The 18323-nt window shown below is 43.9% G+C and overlaps 1 protein-coding gene across 2 annotated transcripts in view; it reads right to left on the bottom strand.

Moving 5' to 3' along the window:
* Positions 1-18323, bottom strand: part of LOC147030825 (factor VII-activating protease-like) — a 74558-nt gene that overhangs the window by 18404 nt on the left and 37831 nt on the right. For both annotated transcript variants that reach the window (XM_085875328.1, XM_085875327.1), the window contains 5 exons: positions 16771-16887; positions 16228-16399; positions 15947-16035; positions 12977-13053; positions 2516-2688 (listed from right to left, as the gene is read on the bottom strand). In XM_085875328.1, the coding sequence (XP_085731454.1) occupies positions 2516-2688; positions 12977-13053; positions 15947-16035; positions 16228-16399; positions 16771-16887 (628 nt within the window). The remainder of the gene's footprint in view (positions 1-2515; positions 2689-12976; positions 13054-15946; positions 16036-16227; positions 16400-16770; positions 16888-18323) is intronic.

Genomic DNA, 18323 nt, shown 5'->3' with positions numbered 1-18323 from the left:
TTTCCTCCGTTGAATGGTTTTCGATGTACACTCAATATGTGTGATATGAAATGGTCATGTAACATGTGGGAAAGTTTCAATTTCCTCGGTTGAACGTTTTTCGATGTACACTCTTGACAAAATGCAGACACATACGTACGCTTTTCGCTTCGCGCGCGTGGGCTAATGAGCGATTGCTGAAACCCTCCTTGTCATCTCCCAAAGAAAGCTCTGGAGAGAATCCAAAAGGAGTTGTTTCCATTCCTGCAACAAAGCAGTCTCAAACTGTCAGAGTCTGCACGTGAGGGTCCATTTTCTTCATTGTACACCCGAGAATGTGTCAAATGCACAATATTGGATATAAATCAGGATTTGTTGACCAGGGCAATGTTGTGAAGACATTGCTTTGCCAAGAAGTCAGTAACTGCACGAGAACAGTGGGGTCTAGCATTGTTATCCACGAATGCAGGTCTTGTGAGACGTGGGTGGTTATCCAATTGTGGAACAACATGATCCAAAATGTCCCTCCGCTACCTTTCACCCGTCAGGTTACCGTGTAGAGTGACAAGTTCAAGTTATAATCATGTGACAGGCAGCCGCATCAGATCCGCCATCAAAGGAGGTGGACTGTACAACGTTCTTGGGTGTACAGGCTGTGTTCGGTTGCCACCAAATGCCAAATCTACCAACAATCTCATGCAGAAGAAATCTACTCTCATGAGACCAATGGATCTTCTTCCAAGATACGACATTCTAGTCTTGATGTTACTGACATCATGCCAAGCAGGTTGCTTTGCATTCCGTGATAGAAGAGGGCGTCTCATCGGTCTTCTCGCATTATAAGCTGCAGCACGAAGCCAGTTCGGACAGTTCTTGTGGATATCCTCCGAGGGAGATTCCATTCATACCAAAACACTGTCCGTGTGCCAAAAGGAATACTTATGACGAGCGTGATCAGAGCTGCATCTCCTCTGTTGGAGGTCACCCAGGTCATCCAGATCGAGGCCAGTCTTCAACACACTGTAATTTGATTTTGTTTGTTGTTGTTGTTGATGATGTTTGCAGACCAACTTGCTGATAAGTCTGAGGAAAGCCAAGTTGATATCCAATGCCACTATGAGACATGCCGGCGTTGTTCATCCCAATGATTTGCCATCTTTGGGCTTCGCCGAATCTTATTATGGGCCATAACAACACAATCCACCACTGGAAGTACACATACAACAATGTCATTACTGTCACATCCTTGTGGATTCACAAGTGATTCTGTTGCTGTCATTCAAATGAAGACAGTCCTCTTCCTGTTCTCACCGACAGTCGAATGCCAGTTTGCAGTTCACAACTCTGACTCACTGCAGCGGTCACCAAGGTAATCAAGTCAGACAATAAGATGCCAAATCCGTCTGCATCACACAAATTAGTCAAGAGGACAACATCAAGCAATATTAAATGAGTGGTAAAAGACTAACCTCAGGACATCATTGAAATGAACAAGTCTTCTCCAATGGTGACTACACAGTCACGGTGTACCCTTTGCACTAGATGACTAGAACAGCCTTTGAGAAAACCATTGGCTCATGCGCAGCTCCTGGTCTGTTCTGAGGACACAAGTGCTTTCGGAGCTTCAGATAAGCTCTACGAGACTCCAGTAGCTTTGAGCATTCCTCACAACACGTCTCGACTTAAGTGAACATATGATCTCCAATGGAACATATGGGTTCACAGTACAGCGATGGGTACATTGGTGGCTTGTTGGTGACCGCACTGCACTGGCATCCCAGAGGTTGTGGGTTCAAAAGTAGCTGAAGGAAGCAGTATTAGGGATTTGGATTGCAAGCTTTAGGAAGTTGAATTGGTTTGGTTTCAGGAGAACTGTTACTCTTGGAATGTCAATTAAAAAAAACCCCAGCTGGCTCATTAACGACCTGCATCGTAGGTTAATCTGCCTGCCCTACCTGGTCTGGTCTATATACAGTATGTCACGTTAGTCCTTACTGTGGTTGACCCTTGTTGCCTTCCATCGCTTCAAGAGGTCAGTCTGAATGACTATGGGTCTCACCTTTCTCCTGTACTTTCAACATTAAAAAGAAAAATAGAAAACTTTATTATAATAAACTTCTGGTTATAATTGATAATCAAGCAGAACATGAAAATCGCTTTGTGACAAGAATGGAAGGAAATCTTACTGATCTTCAACAAATGTTAGATTTTGCTCATCAGTAAGCCAAGATAGCTTGGTGTTGACTTAACGGTTAAGGTAGCTGGCTTAAGATCTTAGGGTCTTGAGTTTGAGCCCCTGCCGGCCGTTGAATCAACACCAGGTGGGTTGGCTCAGCCTGTCGTCCTTCCGAGGTCGGCAAAATGAGTTCCAGCTTTTACCAGTAACGGGGGCACTGTATCACACCGGCACAGCTGTGCTCCCCCAAAAAATGATGCAACCAGCAGCCACAGGCTACATACGAAAGCACCAACCATCCATAACGGTCAGTGTGAAATGGTGACAGGTGTGGGGATTTCCTCACAAGCAGGAATGTACCTGATCAGGCAGTGTGCAGCGGTGAGCACCCAGCACGGTGCAATGAGAGCCCCGCCACAGTCGTGAATGGTCTGTTCCCCAAGCGGGGTTTGCACTTTCTTCCGGATGGATACAATCCAGGGTCGAGAGCCTTGGCGGGCTGGTTGACCTCCGACAATCCTCAGTGGGAAAGTCTGAGAGCGAGAAAAAGTTTCAAACTAGATCATTAAAAAAAAAAAAAAAGTAAATTAAAGACAAACCATATACAAACAAAGGCCGCTTGACTCATTGTGCCCGTGTCGTAGCCACACGACAGACGTGGAAAAGCAAGGAAGACTGATGAACTCGCACAAAAGAATTTTCACGAATATTTCATTTTCCTTTGTTCCCCCAACACGCAAACAACTTTACTTCCAGAAGTCATTAAAACTTATCCACAGCGACTGTTAAAACTACTCATTCAGGTGGAGTATTCATTGCAAGAGTATGCTGACAATCCCAGGTCCAACTAGTACTGCACTCGGTAGAGCGTATACCTCCGCTAGGCTGAGCAGTTTCTCTATTGTATTTCACTGATGGGCCGGACCTGAATCCGGACCTGAACCAAAATCTAATCGGCTTGTCCTTGTCACCAACACAACTCATCCACCAAATTTTGTCATAATCCATCCACACCATTTTGAAATATCGTGCTATATATAGTTTTTGGCCCAATCTCTCAACGGTGAAGAATCATTTGAAAATTGTTTGAAAAATCTCATATCCGGATACAAATCTTCATCAAAATCGAATCAATTCATCCACGTCGAACACCCAACCTCTCCACCAAGTTTCGTCCGAATCCGTCCGCAACTTTTTAAGATATCCTATACAGACACAACCGGACAGACAGACAGACAGGAGTGAAAACATAACCTCCGCCCACCTTCGGTGGCAGAGGTAAAAAAAAGACTTCCTCAATACAATAACAAACGTGTCAGCCATGACGTCACACCCTGAAGGAGACCACCAGATCTGTATTGTCTATAGGTTACATGACGGTACGATTTCACTCAAATAGCGGATAATTTTCGCTTGTCCACAAACATGCCGAGTCAATGTATCCTTGGTGGTTGTAGTAATACAAACTGAGATGGCTTTATGCCGCACCAATGGCTGAAACACCACAGGTTTGCCAGAAATTGGACGAGGTTTGTCTGAAATACCCGAGTGTGGATCGGGCCGACAATATGTTTCCTTTTGTGCTCGGAGCATGTTCCAGAGCAACGTTATGGGACAACAGGGATGGCTCGATCTTGTGGTTATCCAACGCAATTGAGAGAGGATGCCATACCCACGATTAAGCGGAAGAAACAGCCGTTGCTCGAAACTGTAACGCTCTCTACCCAGCTAGCAGCACATGTACACGGGTAATTTCAGTGGTGAATCAAAACATCTGTTGCCATTGCTGGGCAGGTACCACAAGGACAGCTGAAATTAATTAGCTACTATCAACACAAATTTCTGCAAGAACCACCATCCATTTATAATTAAGAGAAAGTATGTACATATCTACTCCTCCGAGAGTATTGTCAGGTCAGGTCAGATTAGATATGTGACTTGCTGCAGGTATCATGGAAACCTGTACTAACCTGTTCCATGGTCGGGTTGTCGGCGACTAAAGCGTCTCCCCCTCCAGGTTTTCTGGTGAGGAGGGCGTTTGGATATGGATACCCGGCAGGATTAAAAACAAAACCTGTCAAAGGGCGGAAGAGCTCCTTGTGAGCCAACGGCCATCCATATCTAGTGCCCAACTGTGTCTGTGGACGTCCTCCTGCAGTTGGGGTAATTTTGATTAGGAGTTTGGTGGCAGGATTTGAACTCCGGCCACCGTAAAATCCTTCATTACGCAAAACATGCTAAAAACAAAAATAAATCTGAAAACCCACTCTGTTTTCTGGTTGATGTGGTTGATCCTGTGCAGCTGCCCTCCGCAGGGCAGCTCACTGGATGACGGGATTGGGGCAAAGACTTCAGGACCCCCAATCTTTGATGATGGGAGGGAAACCACGTGTTAACCTTCCCGGGTCAGATTGCAGTTGTGTGTGTCGGAGTGGTGCTGAGGTGTCGTCCACCAGATGGTGGTCTCCTTGGGTTAACCTGAGGCGGTCCCTTCGGGTGGGTGCCTGGAATGTCCTATCCCTAAAAGAGGATGATCACCTGTCTCTGTTATCATCCGAGCTCAAGCATTTGGACATCGGTACTGCAGCACTTTCTGAGGTTCGGAGACCGGATTGCGACGAGATCATGGTGGGTGGTTACACGTACTATTGGTCTGGTCGCTCTGATGGTTACCATACCCAAGGAGTTGCTGTAGCTGTGTCCAATAAGCTGACCCCAATGATAATTGAGGTAACACCGGTCAACGAGCGTATTATGAGACTAAGGATTCGTCACTCCTTAGGTGTCATTTCCCTCATCTCTGAAGATGCTCCGACTGAGGCGAGTGATCTCACCGTGAAGGATGCATTCTATGCCACGCTCGAGTCTGTGGTTGATCAGTGCCCCAGGCGAGATACTCTTCTAGTCTTGGGAGATTTCAATGCATCGACTGGAACTGATAGGGATGGTTATGAGACATGTGTTGGTCCCCATGGGTCTGGAACTATGAACCAGAATAGCACCAAGTTCCTTGACTTTGCAAGAAGTCATGGCCGAGGGTGGCTGGTTCATGGTTTCAGTACCCACAGGCTCATCGCTGGTCTTGGTGTTCCAACGCTGGTGGTGTGGCAAAGGAGATTGACCATGTGCTCGTTGATGGTCGCTGGAGGATGATCCAGAATTGCAGGATCTACTGGAGCGCTCAGTTCCTCAATACCGACTTCAGGCTTGTTGCAGCGTAAATCCTGGAGAATGGTACCATCCCAGCCTAGGCTGGATGTTGGCAAGCTCAAGGATGAGAGAGTAGCTGAGGAGTTTGGGAATAGGCTGAGTGGGGGGGGGGGGTCTGGGTGCTTTGGGGAATCCTGAAGAGTTGTGGAGTGCCTTCAAGACAACCATCCTTGATGTTGCCAGCCGATGTCTTGGAACTCACCGAAGGGCAAAGAAGAATTTGTCTCTCAAGGGACACTGGATACCATTGACCAGAGTCGCAGGGCCAGGCTGAATGGCAGAGCTGAGGCATAAAACTGCTCGTGTGCTGAGGGTGGACAAGGAGGCCGATGTGCGAGGAATCTGTGAGGGGGTAGGAGCATCACCTGTGGTCAAGTGATTCTCGTCCTGCGAACAGGTGAATTTGTGCATTGCGTTCCTCCAAGCCCGCCCCTCGGTGCACTGCAGTTAGAGCAGAGGTGGTAGGCTCTTGACAGTGGAATCCGAAGTGAAGACACGCTGGGCTGGTTACTTTGAGCGGCGGTGTCAGGCTGATCCACCAGCTGTTGAGTTGGATGTCAGGGGTGTTACTATCCTTATTGCTGACCCTCCAATCAACTGTGATTCACCTTCCTTTGTGGAAACACAGGCTGTGGTGAATCGGTTGAAATTGTTTAAAGCTCCAGGGATCTGTGGCATCCATGCTGAACTTCTCAAGGCTGGTGGAAATGCTGCACTTGTGTCGTTGCATGCATTTCTATGCTCTGCCTGGAACACAGGCATCATCCCAACTGACTGGAAGAGGGGCCTTGTTGTCTCTCTCTGGAAAGGGAAGGGTGATCGCCAGGACTGCAACAACTACCGAGGGGTGACGCTGCTCTCATTGCCGGGCAAGGTCATTGCTCGGACAATTCTTGATGGGGTTTGCCACCATCGGCTTGAGCACCAGCATCCAGAGCAGTCAGGCTTTCACCAAAGAGGTCAACGATTGACTGTTTCCTTGCCCTTCGTGTCCGCACCGAACGCAGACGAGAGTTTTGGCAGGGACTGCTTGCAGCCTATGTTGATCTCTGCAAAGCGTTCGATTCAGTGAATCGTGATGCCCTCTGGATGATTCTTGGTCTTCGTGGGGTGCCACCAAAACTGATCGATCTGATGTCTGAACTATACTCTGGTACTGAGAGTGCTGTGAGATGTGGTGATACTATCTCTTATTTATTTTCAGTTGTTACTGGAGGTCATCAGCGGTGTGTACTGGCCCCCATATTTTTCAGCCCTTGTATGGACTGGATTCTGGGGAGCATGTCAGAGAGATCAAGTTGTGGTACATTGTTTGAGAATGTCAATATCTCTGACATTGATTTCGTAGATGATGCAGTCATCTTTGCAGAGACTCCAGATATCCTTTTGGGGTCCCTCGAGGTGCTGAATGAGAAGACAGAAGCGCTGGAATTATGGGTTTCCTGTGTCAAAACTCAGATGCAGACTTTCATTGACATCGTGGATGCTGCTCTCTTGTCTGTACCTGTTTGTGGTGAGGATGTTGAGGTCATAGAGAGATTCACTTACCTTGGTAGTGATATTCACGTCTCTGCTGGCTGTGAGCCAGACGTCAACAGACGTCTGGGTCGGGCCTGGGGAGTCATGGATTCACTGGATCATGGGGTGTGGCGCTGCCGGTACCTGTGCGGGAGGCCGAAAGTCCGAGTCTTCAAGTCCTTGATGCTTCCAGTCTTACTCTATGGATGTGAGACTTGGTCTTTGACCAGGGATCTGAGATGGAGACTTAATTCCTTTGGTACCAGGTCTCTTCGGAGAATCTTTGGCTATCGCTGGTCGGACTTTGTGTTCAACGAGCTGTTGCTGAGAGAGACTTAAATGAGATTTGTTACCTGCATCGTCTGTGACCATCAGCTGCAGCTGTATGGACATGTGGTTCATTTTCCTGGTGCTGATGCTGCTCACTAGATTCTCTCACTGAGCGGAGGGCCTCATGAGTGGAGGAGACCAATGGGCCGACCACGTGCCTCGTGGTTGCATCAGTCTGATCGTTATCTCAAGGAGATGGGGATGGCCAGGCATCTGCCTGGGGGATGGCCAAACGGAGGTCCCTAGAGTACTGGCGGAAAGTGGACCCAATGATGCACTGCTCTGGTGCATGCTCCCATACCTGACCTGACCTCCGAGAGGATTTGATCGTGGAGGCTAAAACTTTCAGAGGTACCCCCCTCCACCATCACCCCATGATAACCACCATCACGAGGTCTGTCCTTATTTTATTGTTTTCAGAAATTTCAAGGGGCTAACCAAATTTTGGTTGATATTTATGAGAAAAAATATTTATATATATATATATATATATGAACCCGAAAAAAAAATTGTCTCGGGGTTTCTACCAGCTGTCAAAAATTGTAAAAAAATGTGCATTTTTATGTTTTTTTTTGTATTTTTATGTCAGATATTTTTCATGAAATTTTTGCGTGCTTTGGGCCCCAACACCTTGACGTTTTAGCCAGCGTATGGCAAGGTATCAAAATGTATGTAAAACGCTGAACTATTGATGGGTTTTTTTTTCCAGTTTTGGACGTATTCATAATGTATTAGTAACGTACACAGAACGTTTCGATGACATATAGATAACTTGTATCAACGAATGCTGAGCGTGTTGTTGGCGTTCACAACCTATGCCCAACGATAGTCTAACTTATGCATAGCGCGGCAGCGTATCGCCGACGATCACGTGGCGTAGGCTATTCATAGGCTGCGGCTCGACGATTCAAATCATAACCGCACTAGACATCGAAGTGTCAAGCCGCTGTCACACCTTGACGTTTTAGCCAGCGTATGCCGACGTAGGAAAAATTTGCCGAATACGCTGGCACACGTCGAATACGTTATGGGTAAGTGTTGTTTACGTTAATAGCACGCTGAAGCACGCTGACATACGTCGTAGTACGCCGAGTACGTTGACAAATTTTCAGCATGTTGAAAATTTTTCGACGTACTCGGCGTATGACACACGTTCCGCATACGCTGGCTATAAGTTGTCGGCACGTTACGTGATCGTTGACACACGTTACTTGTACGTTACTCATAAGTCGAAACACGTCGAGGTAATGGTTAGCGTCAGTGTTCCAGACTCCCTGTTTTTTTTTCTTCTTTTTATCTTTTCTTTTCTTCGGTATGACAGTCATGTTGACACTTCAATTTCTAGTGTGGTTATGATTTAAATCGTTGAGCAGCAGCCTATTAATTATATTTTATTATATCCGCACTAGAAGTCGAAGTGTCAACATCACCGTCATACCGAAGGAAAAAAAAAAACAACAAAAAAAAACAGGGAGTCTGGAACACTGACGCTAACCATTACCTCGACGTGTTTCGACTTATGAGTACCTTACAAGTAACGTGTGTCAACGATCGTGTAACGTGCCTACAACACGTTACTCATAGGTTAGAAATAAGTTTCGGGTACGCTAAACATTACCTCGACGTGTTTCGACTTATGAGTAACTTACAAGTGACGTGTGTCGACGTGTGTCAACGATCGCGTAACGTGCCTACAACATATGGCCAGCTTATGTGGAACGTGTGAGTCATACGCTGGCATGGGTCGAAAAATTTCAAGCATGGAAAATTTGTCTAACAGCTCGGCGTACTACGACGTATGCCAGCAAGCTCTCAACGTATACAAAACTTACCCATAACGTATTCGACGTGTGCCAGCGTTTTAAACAAATTTTTCATATGTCAGCATACGCTGACTAAATCGTCAAGGTGTGACAGGGCCTTTACTGGTTGGTTTGAACGTGAATAACACGAAAAAAATGTTTTTGATCCCAAAAAAGTGTTACATATGTCCTGAAACGTGGCTCAAAAATGGGGAAAATGGGGAAAAAACATGAAACTATGTCTTTTGTTCTTGTACTGACACGGCTTGTTGTACGTACGAGATATTTATTGTTTAGATCTGTTGTATTGTCTGTTCATTACTCCACTGAGTCCGTCAGTTACATTACTCCACTGAGTCCGTCAGTCAGTGACTGACTGAGTGCCGTCAATTTCAGGTCTGGTATCCGGTCATTCAGGCATTTAGCGAAATTGCCATTCATGAACTAATGATAACTATTCTGTCGTTTCAGAATATATACTGAATTCACATCTGACATTGTTAAAGCGAATGGATAAATATTCCGAAGTGAACGTTGATATATCTCGGGCAACGGTGAAAAAGTTGCTGGGACAGCTGTGGTATTTATCGGTAGAGCTGATACCATTATGTCTATTTGACTGAAACATGTCAATTGAGACAAAAATAAAAATATCTCAAACTCTAAAAGAACAAGACGATGACGATGATGAAGCACCGAAAAGAGCTGTTGTTCACCAGAAAGATATCATGCGCTGAAAACTAGAAGATTTCGCATCTCCGAGAAGCAGAAGTTTTTTGATGTACTGCATTTGAACTCTGACTTTCTGCACAAAGACCCGGATCAATGGGAGACTGAAGATAGTTTCGTACAGAGCAGTATTATCATCAGCAAGCTGAAAGTTGTGATTGACTATGCAGAGCGTGGTGTAGCCCTGGCGACTGAGTACAACGGTCTTATTACGTACGATGAGGAGCAAAAGCAGTACCTATTACAAGCGGTAACTGATCACCGAAAACTATTCCTGGACTGTAAGAAATCAACTTTGAACAAGTGAACTATAGCTCTTGTCCCGTCTGTTCAAAGACTCCGTCTGCAAACTGCGGAGTTCGAAAAACGCGAAAAATACATAAAATCTTGATTTTTTTTCAGACTTTTCAAGTTTCACTGAGACGGACTGGAAAAATCTTGCCAAGTTCAACAATATTTTTCTGCAGTATTTCAGATTCTAATGCACCAGAAAACATCATACATTACATGTTAATGTCATTTTGGCATGAGATTAAAAAAAAGAAAAATATAAAATGAATTTCTTTTTTTTTTCAAATTTCGATGGACGGAAGCAACCCCGAAATTTTTTTTGGGGGTTCATATTTTTATATATATATATTTTTCTCAAATATCAACCTAAATTCGGGTTATCCCCTTGAAATTTCCGAAAAAAAATAAAATAAGGACAGCCCTAATCATCACCTCCACAACAATCACCCCCACAACACCCACCATCACCTCACACTCCCCTCCACTATCCACCCACATTAGCGACCATCACCTCCACAACAATCACCCCCACAACACCCACCATCACCTCACACTCCCCTCCACCATCCACCCACAACCCCCCATCCACTGTCAAGGGTCATCACCACCTCACGGACGTGATGGTGGGACACGGCACAGGCACAAACGGCATGCGAGGAAAGTATGAAATGGGACGATCTGGTAACATACAAGACACCTGGTCAGCCTGCTATGATGGAACAAAGCATTCGTTGCCCATTTTGTCCCGTGCTGTCGGGCAATGATGGGTATTTCTGTTTGAGTAATATATAGTATAAACTGTTTTATCAATAATACAAAATCCCTCCCTTATGAAACGAAAATCAAACCCTATCGAGCAGAAGTGATCATGTGACCGGCATTTTCATATTCACGAACACTTCCGCCTTCTTCCTCGAAATCTCTCACACAAGGCTCAAAACTATTTGGCTCCACAATTCCACCGAAAGTGTTTCCATGACCAATTTTGTCTCTACTCCAACCGTTTCTTCAAAATCCCACTGATTCGTTTCAACATTCTGAGAACGATCGGAGTAGCTAATGACTGTGGAATAGGTATCAGAATCCAAGTACGACCTGCACCGTTTCTCTTTGTAAGCCGCCGTTCAGATCAAGGCAAGTTCATCGTGTGACGTCACTGGTGAAATCGAAAATCGACACTGGAGTCTCAGGCTTTTTATCCCATGGAGTCTTCCACCCACGGGGTCTTCCACCCCATGGGGTCTCCCACCCCACGGGGTCTAAGCGCCGCTCACATTCTCTCTTTTCTTGTGTACAGTTCATTTGAACGTCTATTTCTCCATTATTCGTGAACAAAATTCGATGAAAATTGACAGGCATATACTAGACACATATGCGCAGGCACTATCTGAGTCCAAAATGCGATTGTGGCCCTTTGGGCCGAGGAACGGCCCATTTTGCCCATTTTCTTAAAATTGTTATTTCTCGGTTATTAGTGAACGGAACCGAACCAAACTTGACAGGTGTATTCTAGAGACCATTCCCCAGGCAGTAACTGAGCCCAAAGTGAGATTATGGCCCTTTGCGCCAACAAACGGCCCTCTCGGCCCATTTTTTTGAAATTGCTCTTTCTCGGTTTGTAAACGGAACTGAACCAAACTTGACAGGTATATTCTAGAGACCGTTCCCCAGGCACTAATTGAGCCCAAAGTACGATTCCGGCCCTTTGGGCCGAGAAACGGCCCTTTTGGCCCATTTTCTTAAAATTGTTATTAAAAAAAACAAAAATTCAATGCGCTAGGCAATGCCCAACGCAAAATTAAATCACAAATGATGATAAATTAGCCTCACTCTTGTGAGGTGTTCTGGTTTCTTTTTCTGATGCGATGAAAATCTTCCCAAATTTCAAAACTATCTGTCGTCCGTGCTTTCGCTCACCTGAGAGTTGTACGAATGAACTCCCACGGGGTATGTTCGCAATTTGAACTTGTTTTGACACTTTGTGATTGGAAAAAACAAATTCAATTTTTTTGACTCTTGATTAATGACTCTTAATGGTTTTCAGAAAAAAAAAACTTTGCATTTAGGTTCCCCTTTAAAAACAACTCCTTTTATTTCACTGATGAGCTAAGAGAATGAAGGAAGATGTGGGGGGGGGGGGGATCAAAAATAACAAATAAATTGAAGGGATCATACACATATTACGTACATCTCTCCCATGTGAAGATGGCCCTTAAGCACGCAACAGAGGAAAAGCAAGAATCGAGGGAGAGAGAGAGAGAGAGAGAGGGGGGGAACACCAATTGCAGGGTTGAAGGACAGAATGGAGGGAGACTTGGAGAAATAAGGGAAGTGGGCAGGAATGAGGGGCAGGGGTGGACAAGATGAATACAAAAGTTCTCGTGAAGGAAATTTGGAAGGAGATGGGCTCAGGGTTGAGTCGTTTAGCGGGGGTAAAAATATCATGGTTTTGGATGGGGGATAATCTGAGATGGTGGTGAACAAGCTGTCATGAAGACCTGATGATACAAGAAATGCTCTTTTGCTCTCAAAACGTGAGCCAAACCTCCCGTGCCACAATGGTAAAGGTACTTGCACCAACCCTTCAGTTGAAAATGTCTATTGCTAACTTGTCTGCCGACGCACACCGACATGAACTTTCATGAAGACTATAGTTATTAGTGTTCCGTTTATAATATTATGATACAAGGCATTTATTTCCCATTTTTAAAAGCTATGCAGGTTGCAGAAACGATCTTAAAATGAAGAAAATGAGTCATGCGAACTAATTGTGTGAACGCATTCGATCACACCATAATAATGTCGTATCCTTCTCTACTTAAGGGCCGTCTACATATCACATCGTCTAAACTTCTTTCCCACGATATGATGTACATCAGATACAGTGTGGAACAAGGAGTTGTAATATGTTCAATACATTAATCCTTGGACTTGCACTCACCATCTCCTCGGCCTTCCCACAAGAAGAAAAGTCACCTTCTTGAGATATGCTTGGCTTGGTTTCTTCTTCAGTGTCATCTGGTGAATAAACCCAAAATGCACTCGTCATGTCATGAATGCTTCCTGGGACAAGGATGCACAATGGGCAGAGCAAAACCTTCCACGACCTGGGACTGACATCAAGGATAGAATTATGTTTGCTGAAAAACCTGCTCTGCAATTCCCCTCCAGAACAGTGGTTTATGGTTGGATCTGTGGAGGATTTAATCGAAATTCAGATTGCATTGAGATGAGCACATAAACTTGGTCAATCCGGCTGCCTTCGACTTTTTTTATTGATGATATGTTGATGACCATTAATTATGAGGAGGGCTGTGTCCTCAGTATTCTCAAACACCATCCATCATTAACGCACCGTACTCCTGGCAGAGTGTCCGTGCTGCAAAAGCTGTCTCCTGGTGAGGGTAATGCTGAGTAGTTTGGTTATGATGGATGGTTTGGTTATGATGGATGGTTTGGTTATGATGGATGTTACGGTTATGATGGGGGGTTCGGTTATGATGGGTGGTTTGGTTATGATGGATGGTTCGGTTATAATGGATGGTTCGGTTATGATTGGTTGTTCGGTTTTGATGGGTTGTTCGGTTATGATTGGTTGTTCGGTATCCTGCAGTCTCTATCTTAAAACATCATGGCGATTGGCTTGGCTTCAACTTCAGTGCTATCTGGTGAATGACCCTAAAATCTTGATAAATAAGCTTTAAAAACAAACTCAAATATGTTGCTTTGCTGTTTCAAGCTATGTCAATCTTATGTAGTTACGAACAAAATTACCCGTCGCTTTGCTGACGGAATTAATCAAAAGATGGCATGTTGAACATCACCAACATTCTGCTCTATTCACCCCATCATTTGCCCGAGGACATCTTCCATCTGCTTGGTCGTTGGCTAACGACACCTTTGTCAGTCGATGCGAGCAAAAATCACTTCCACATCGCTGCGAAGGTCATTGTTGGATTCTTTGCTTTGAACCTCTGCTTAAAATGAGTGAAATGAAACATTTTGAAAATTTTGAACTCATCTCACTCAGATTTCAACATCACTGTCATGCATATCGTTAAGTTGAATAAACTTTATTTGCATAAGATGATTTGTCATTCCACACAATACACATTTACTGAGAGAGAATTGGGGTGTTCCCCCTACTCTGAACATCCCCCCCCTCCAATTCCCCCACAGAAACCGTCCTTGGAGTAGTCATCGGCAACATGCAAAATTTGTTTGGATTTGGTTTAGTAGTTTTTCTGTTTTTGAAGCATATATATATATATATATATATATATATATATATATATATATATATATATATATATATATATATATATATATATATATATATATATATATATATATTAAAACAAACAAACACTAATTTAGCTTTATATATATGGATGGTGTTTAAACTTTAGTGACGTCAGCAATATGTACGCACACACGAACCCACACCATTCCCGATGTGAATTTTATTTTATACGACCTTTAAAATCATTATTTTATTTCAATTGAATTGCAGACTTGAACACCAGATGACAGCACAGGGTAAGATGTTCTATGAACTCTCGAGTTACCTCCACCACTAAAGGTGGACGTAGGTTATATTTTCGTTGGGTCGTTGATCTAGTCGAAAAAAAAAAAAATTCCAAAAATGTTTTTTTTGAGATTTGTTCTACCCTTATTATCAGTATTTAAAATGGCGATTTCAGTTAATACAATGGCGATTTTGATGAAACTTGGTAGGTTCATGTTGGGTGGTCACTAGACTACCGTTATTCTCAGGTTGTCCGTCTGTCTGTCTGTATGTATGTAATGGACAGCTCTGGAGGCCATAAGAATAAACTGATTTTGATGAAACTTGACTGGTAGGTTCATACCAGTATATAGTTCGATGCTTTTGAGCAGCGTTGCTATGGACACCACTGTTTCCTCGCAATGGGACTTTGAAATTTTTGAAAAAATCCGAAAAAGATTTTTATATTTTTTTTTTCAAAAATCCACTTCCGCGCTTTTATGCGCACTATAATCAAACTCTTTGTCAAATAATTTCAACCCGATCCGTCAAAAACTGTATGACTAGTGTGCAATTATATAGCGACCACCCAATGTTGCCATTTGGCTTGTTTCTCTGTCTGTGAGCATGATATGTCAAAATGCTATAGACGGATTTGAACGAAACTTGGTGGACAAGTTGAGTGTGTGACAAGGACAAATTGGTTCGATTTGGGTGAAGATCCGAATCTGGATACTCAAATTTTTAAAGTGATTCTTCACCATTGAAGATATGGTGCGATATCTCAAAAAGTTGTGGAGAAGTTATGAAAAAAACTTGGTGGGTGAGTTGGGAAGGTGACAACAACAAGCCCATTAGATTTGGTTCAGGTACGGATACAGATCTGGCCTATCAGTGGGATACAAAACGTATAATAAGCTGTTCAGCCTGGCGGAGGTATACAGTAAATGTGCTATCTCTGAAATATACACACACACACACACACACACACACACACACACACACACACACACACACACACACACACACACACACACACACACCTTACTTCGTGTACATAATTAGATATTTGAGATAAAAGACAATTTTCTGTTTATGGACTACTAGGAGAATCTCATTACGAATACGTCTTGATCGCCATTCTGAACTCAAAATCAAGCCCCCACATCAAAATCTTTATGTTGTTGCTTGTAGCAGTCGATGATATGACAACCAATCCTCCCCATCGACACGATTACAAATACAGTGCAAAATTTCACCATTTTCACTCCTATTTTAACAAATGTAAACACAATGATGCAGCCCACGCGTAATTTCACTTTGTTTCCTGGCATTCCAAGATGGCGGATCACTCGCCATGTTGTTATGAACTTTAGTTCTCTGTGCTTTCGTGCCACGACTCACCACACAATTTCACGTTACAGTATTCCCACATTGGGGAATCTTCTCTCTCCAAGACGTAACACCATGGCTTTTTATCTCCATCCGGATTGCTGAGTGATGATAATTAAAACAAACAAACAAAAAAAACTCTCCAAAAATATATATATTAATAAACCAGGCTATTAAACTGGGAAAACAACAACAAACCCATGACATCAATGCTGCACAAATCCATAAACTATTTCATCTGTCGATTAGTTCAACAATACAAAGGATAAGTCCAGGGAGAGTTCAGTACTGACCGGCATTGGTTGTGGTTGCCTAAGCCGGAGGATTCTGCATGGAGCTTCAGTGCATTGTTTGGTTCATGAAGCAAAGAACCAGCGTTCCATGGGGCACAATCACGACCATTTTCGGTTTGTGAAACCACTCCACGGTAGTCTTGGCCGTTTCCGCTGTAGCAGTCTTGCGGATCTACCAGGACATGTACACACTGGATCAGCCGCTTCAAACCTGTGCACAGCTACTTCTGAAATAGACCCCCCGATCAATTCAAGGGAGCTTCATCAATATTCCGCAGACAGTCGTGGTGTTGTTGAAAGTGTGGGATGTGTTGTTGTTGCTGTTGTGAACAAGTTGAATTATTTTTGTTCATGTTGTGAGTATGCAGTGTTAGTAGATGAATGGTGTTTTGTTTGTATTGCTCGAGTCAGAGTGAGTGGATGTCCTTTTGATGCCAGTGCCAAATAATGATCATGTCCTGTGAGTGTCATTTGAGTGACTATAATATGATGTTTTGTGACTGTGCCCTTGAGTACGTTTTTTTTGAAGGTGAGAGTGAGTACCTGCCTCACAGTGTTTCCCAGCGAAATCCTCGGGGCAGTAACAGCTGTAGGAGTAACGATCGTGTGCCTCGCACGTTCCACCATTCTGGCAGGGACTCGGATTGCACGGTTCCTTTGCTGGTGAAGGAGAATGACGGATATGGAGGGAAAGGGAGGGAGAAACAAAGGATGGAGAAAGTGTAGTGTTCTCAAACCAAAGTAATAATCCTCCCCAAGAGAGAATAATATTGTTGCCCCCATTCCTCCCCAGCTACATCCATTGTTTGTCCGAGTCTCCCTCTATCTTGTCCTTCAACCCTGCTGTTGGTGTTTCCACCTCTCTATGCTGTTCCCTTTGTCCTGTTACATCCTGATCCGTTCAGTATATTAGCCCTTCCATGAGCCTTCACTCGGTGTTTGCATACAACAAAAAGAGGTAAATTGTAAATGCCTGTAGTTGCAGAGGAACGCAGTTCAAGTTTGAAATAGCATATACTGTGTGTGTGTGTGTGTGTGTGTGTGTGTGTGTGTGTGTGTGTGTGTGTGTGTGTGTGTGTGAGATATATATATATTGTACACACACGCGTGTACCAGGGTTGTTGAAACTCGTTTGGTCATCGCCCCATTAACACCAAATTGTTTTGCACATTATGTGAGCATGTTTCTCAGTCCATGCTGGCGCAGCTTTTGTTCTTTCACCAGTGAATCATTTCACAGTGAATCATAACCACACCAAGTTGATTTGTTACCACATTAAGAGTTGAATCCTGTGGAGATGTAAGCTCTAGCTGCTGGAGTCTAGCCGTTGGTCTGCATTTTAATTTCCTCTAAGCAAATTATTAACCACCGCCAGTTGCCTCCATGGGGTAATAACGGTGGTTTAAACTATGGCCTTCTCTCATGTGGAGTATTTAAAATGCCATTTTTTGAACCCTGAAACCAGACATGTGATGGCCCTTTGTACTGAACTCCACCAATAACGTTACCAGCTGCTGGGACAATACCGGGGATTTGCAAGGTGCAAGGTCACAGTGGATGCTTTTGATTGTGACGTACTGTTCTGCAATCCACCATTATAACTGCTCACAATGTTGGACTGTACTTTTGTCCTGATGGCACACAAATCGAGATCCAAAATAAGAATCCTTTTACTTCTGATACGAATCAGGGCGTTCACTTTATGACGTGTCCATGGAGGGTGGTGGGCAGGAGGGAGTGTTGGAAGAGTAGGAAGGAAAGGAAAACGAGGTTGGGAGGCAATACAAGTAAGGGAAGGCAAGGGGAAAATGCAAGTATGGAGCTTGGGGTGTAGGTAAGTGAATAAAAATGTTTGCCATATTTGCATACGTAATAAATAGATGGCCAATAATAACAACATTGTAAAATAAGTTTCCGGTTTAGCTACAGTGGCTGAAGCCTGTTAGAGGTGCTTGTGTAAGGATTGCATAACAAGAGAGACCAAAGATGTTTGTTGACATCAGTGTGCAGACAAATAAATACAACATATTGGATTTGAAGCTCGGGTCACAGCGTTACGGGCCAAGTGTTCAGATGGGAGCACTGAACAGGCCCAG

Source organism: Eptatretus burgeri, chromosome 3 (genome assembly GCF_056783735.1).
Source record: "Eptatretus burgeri isolate ZD-2024b chromosome 3, Ebu_testis_v1, whole genome shotgun sequence".
Classification (NCBI taxonomy): Eukaryota; Metazoa; Chordata; class Myxini; order Myxiniformes; family Myxinidae; genus Eptatretus; species Eptatretus burgeri.
Note: the sequence above shows the minus strand (reverse complement) of the source record. Positions and strands in the feature narration are given on the sequence as shown.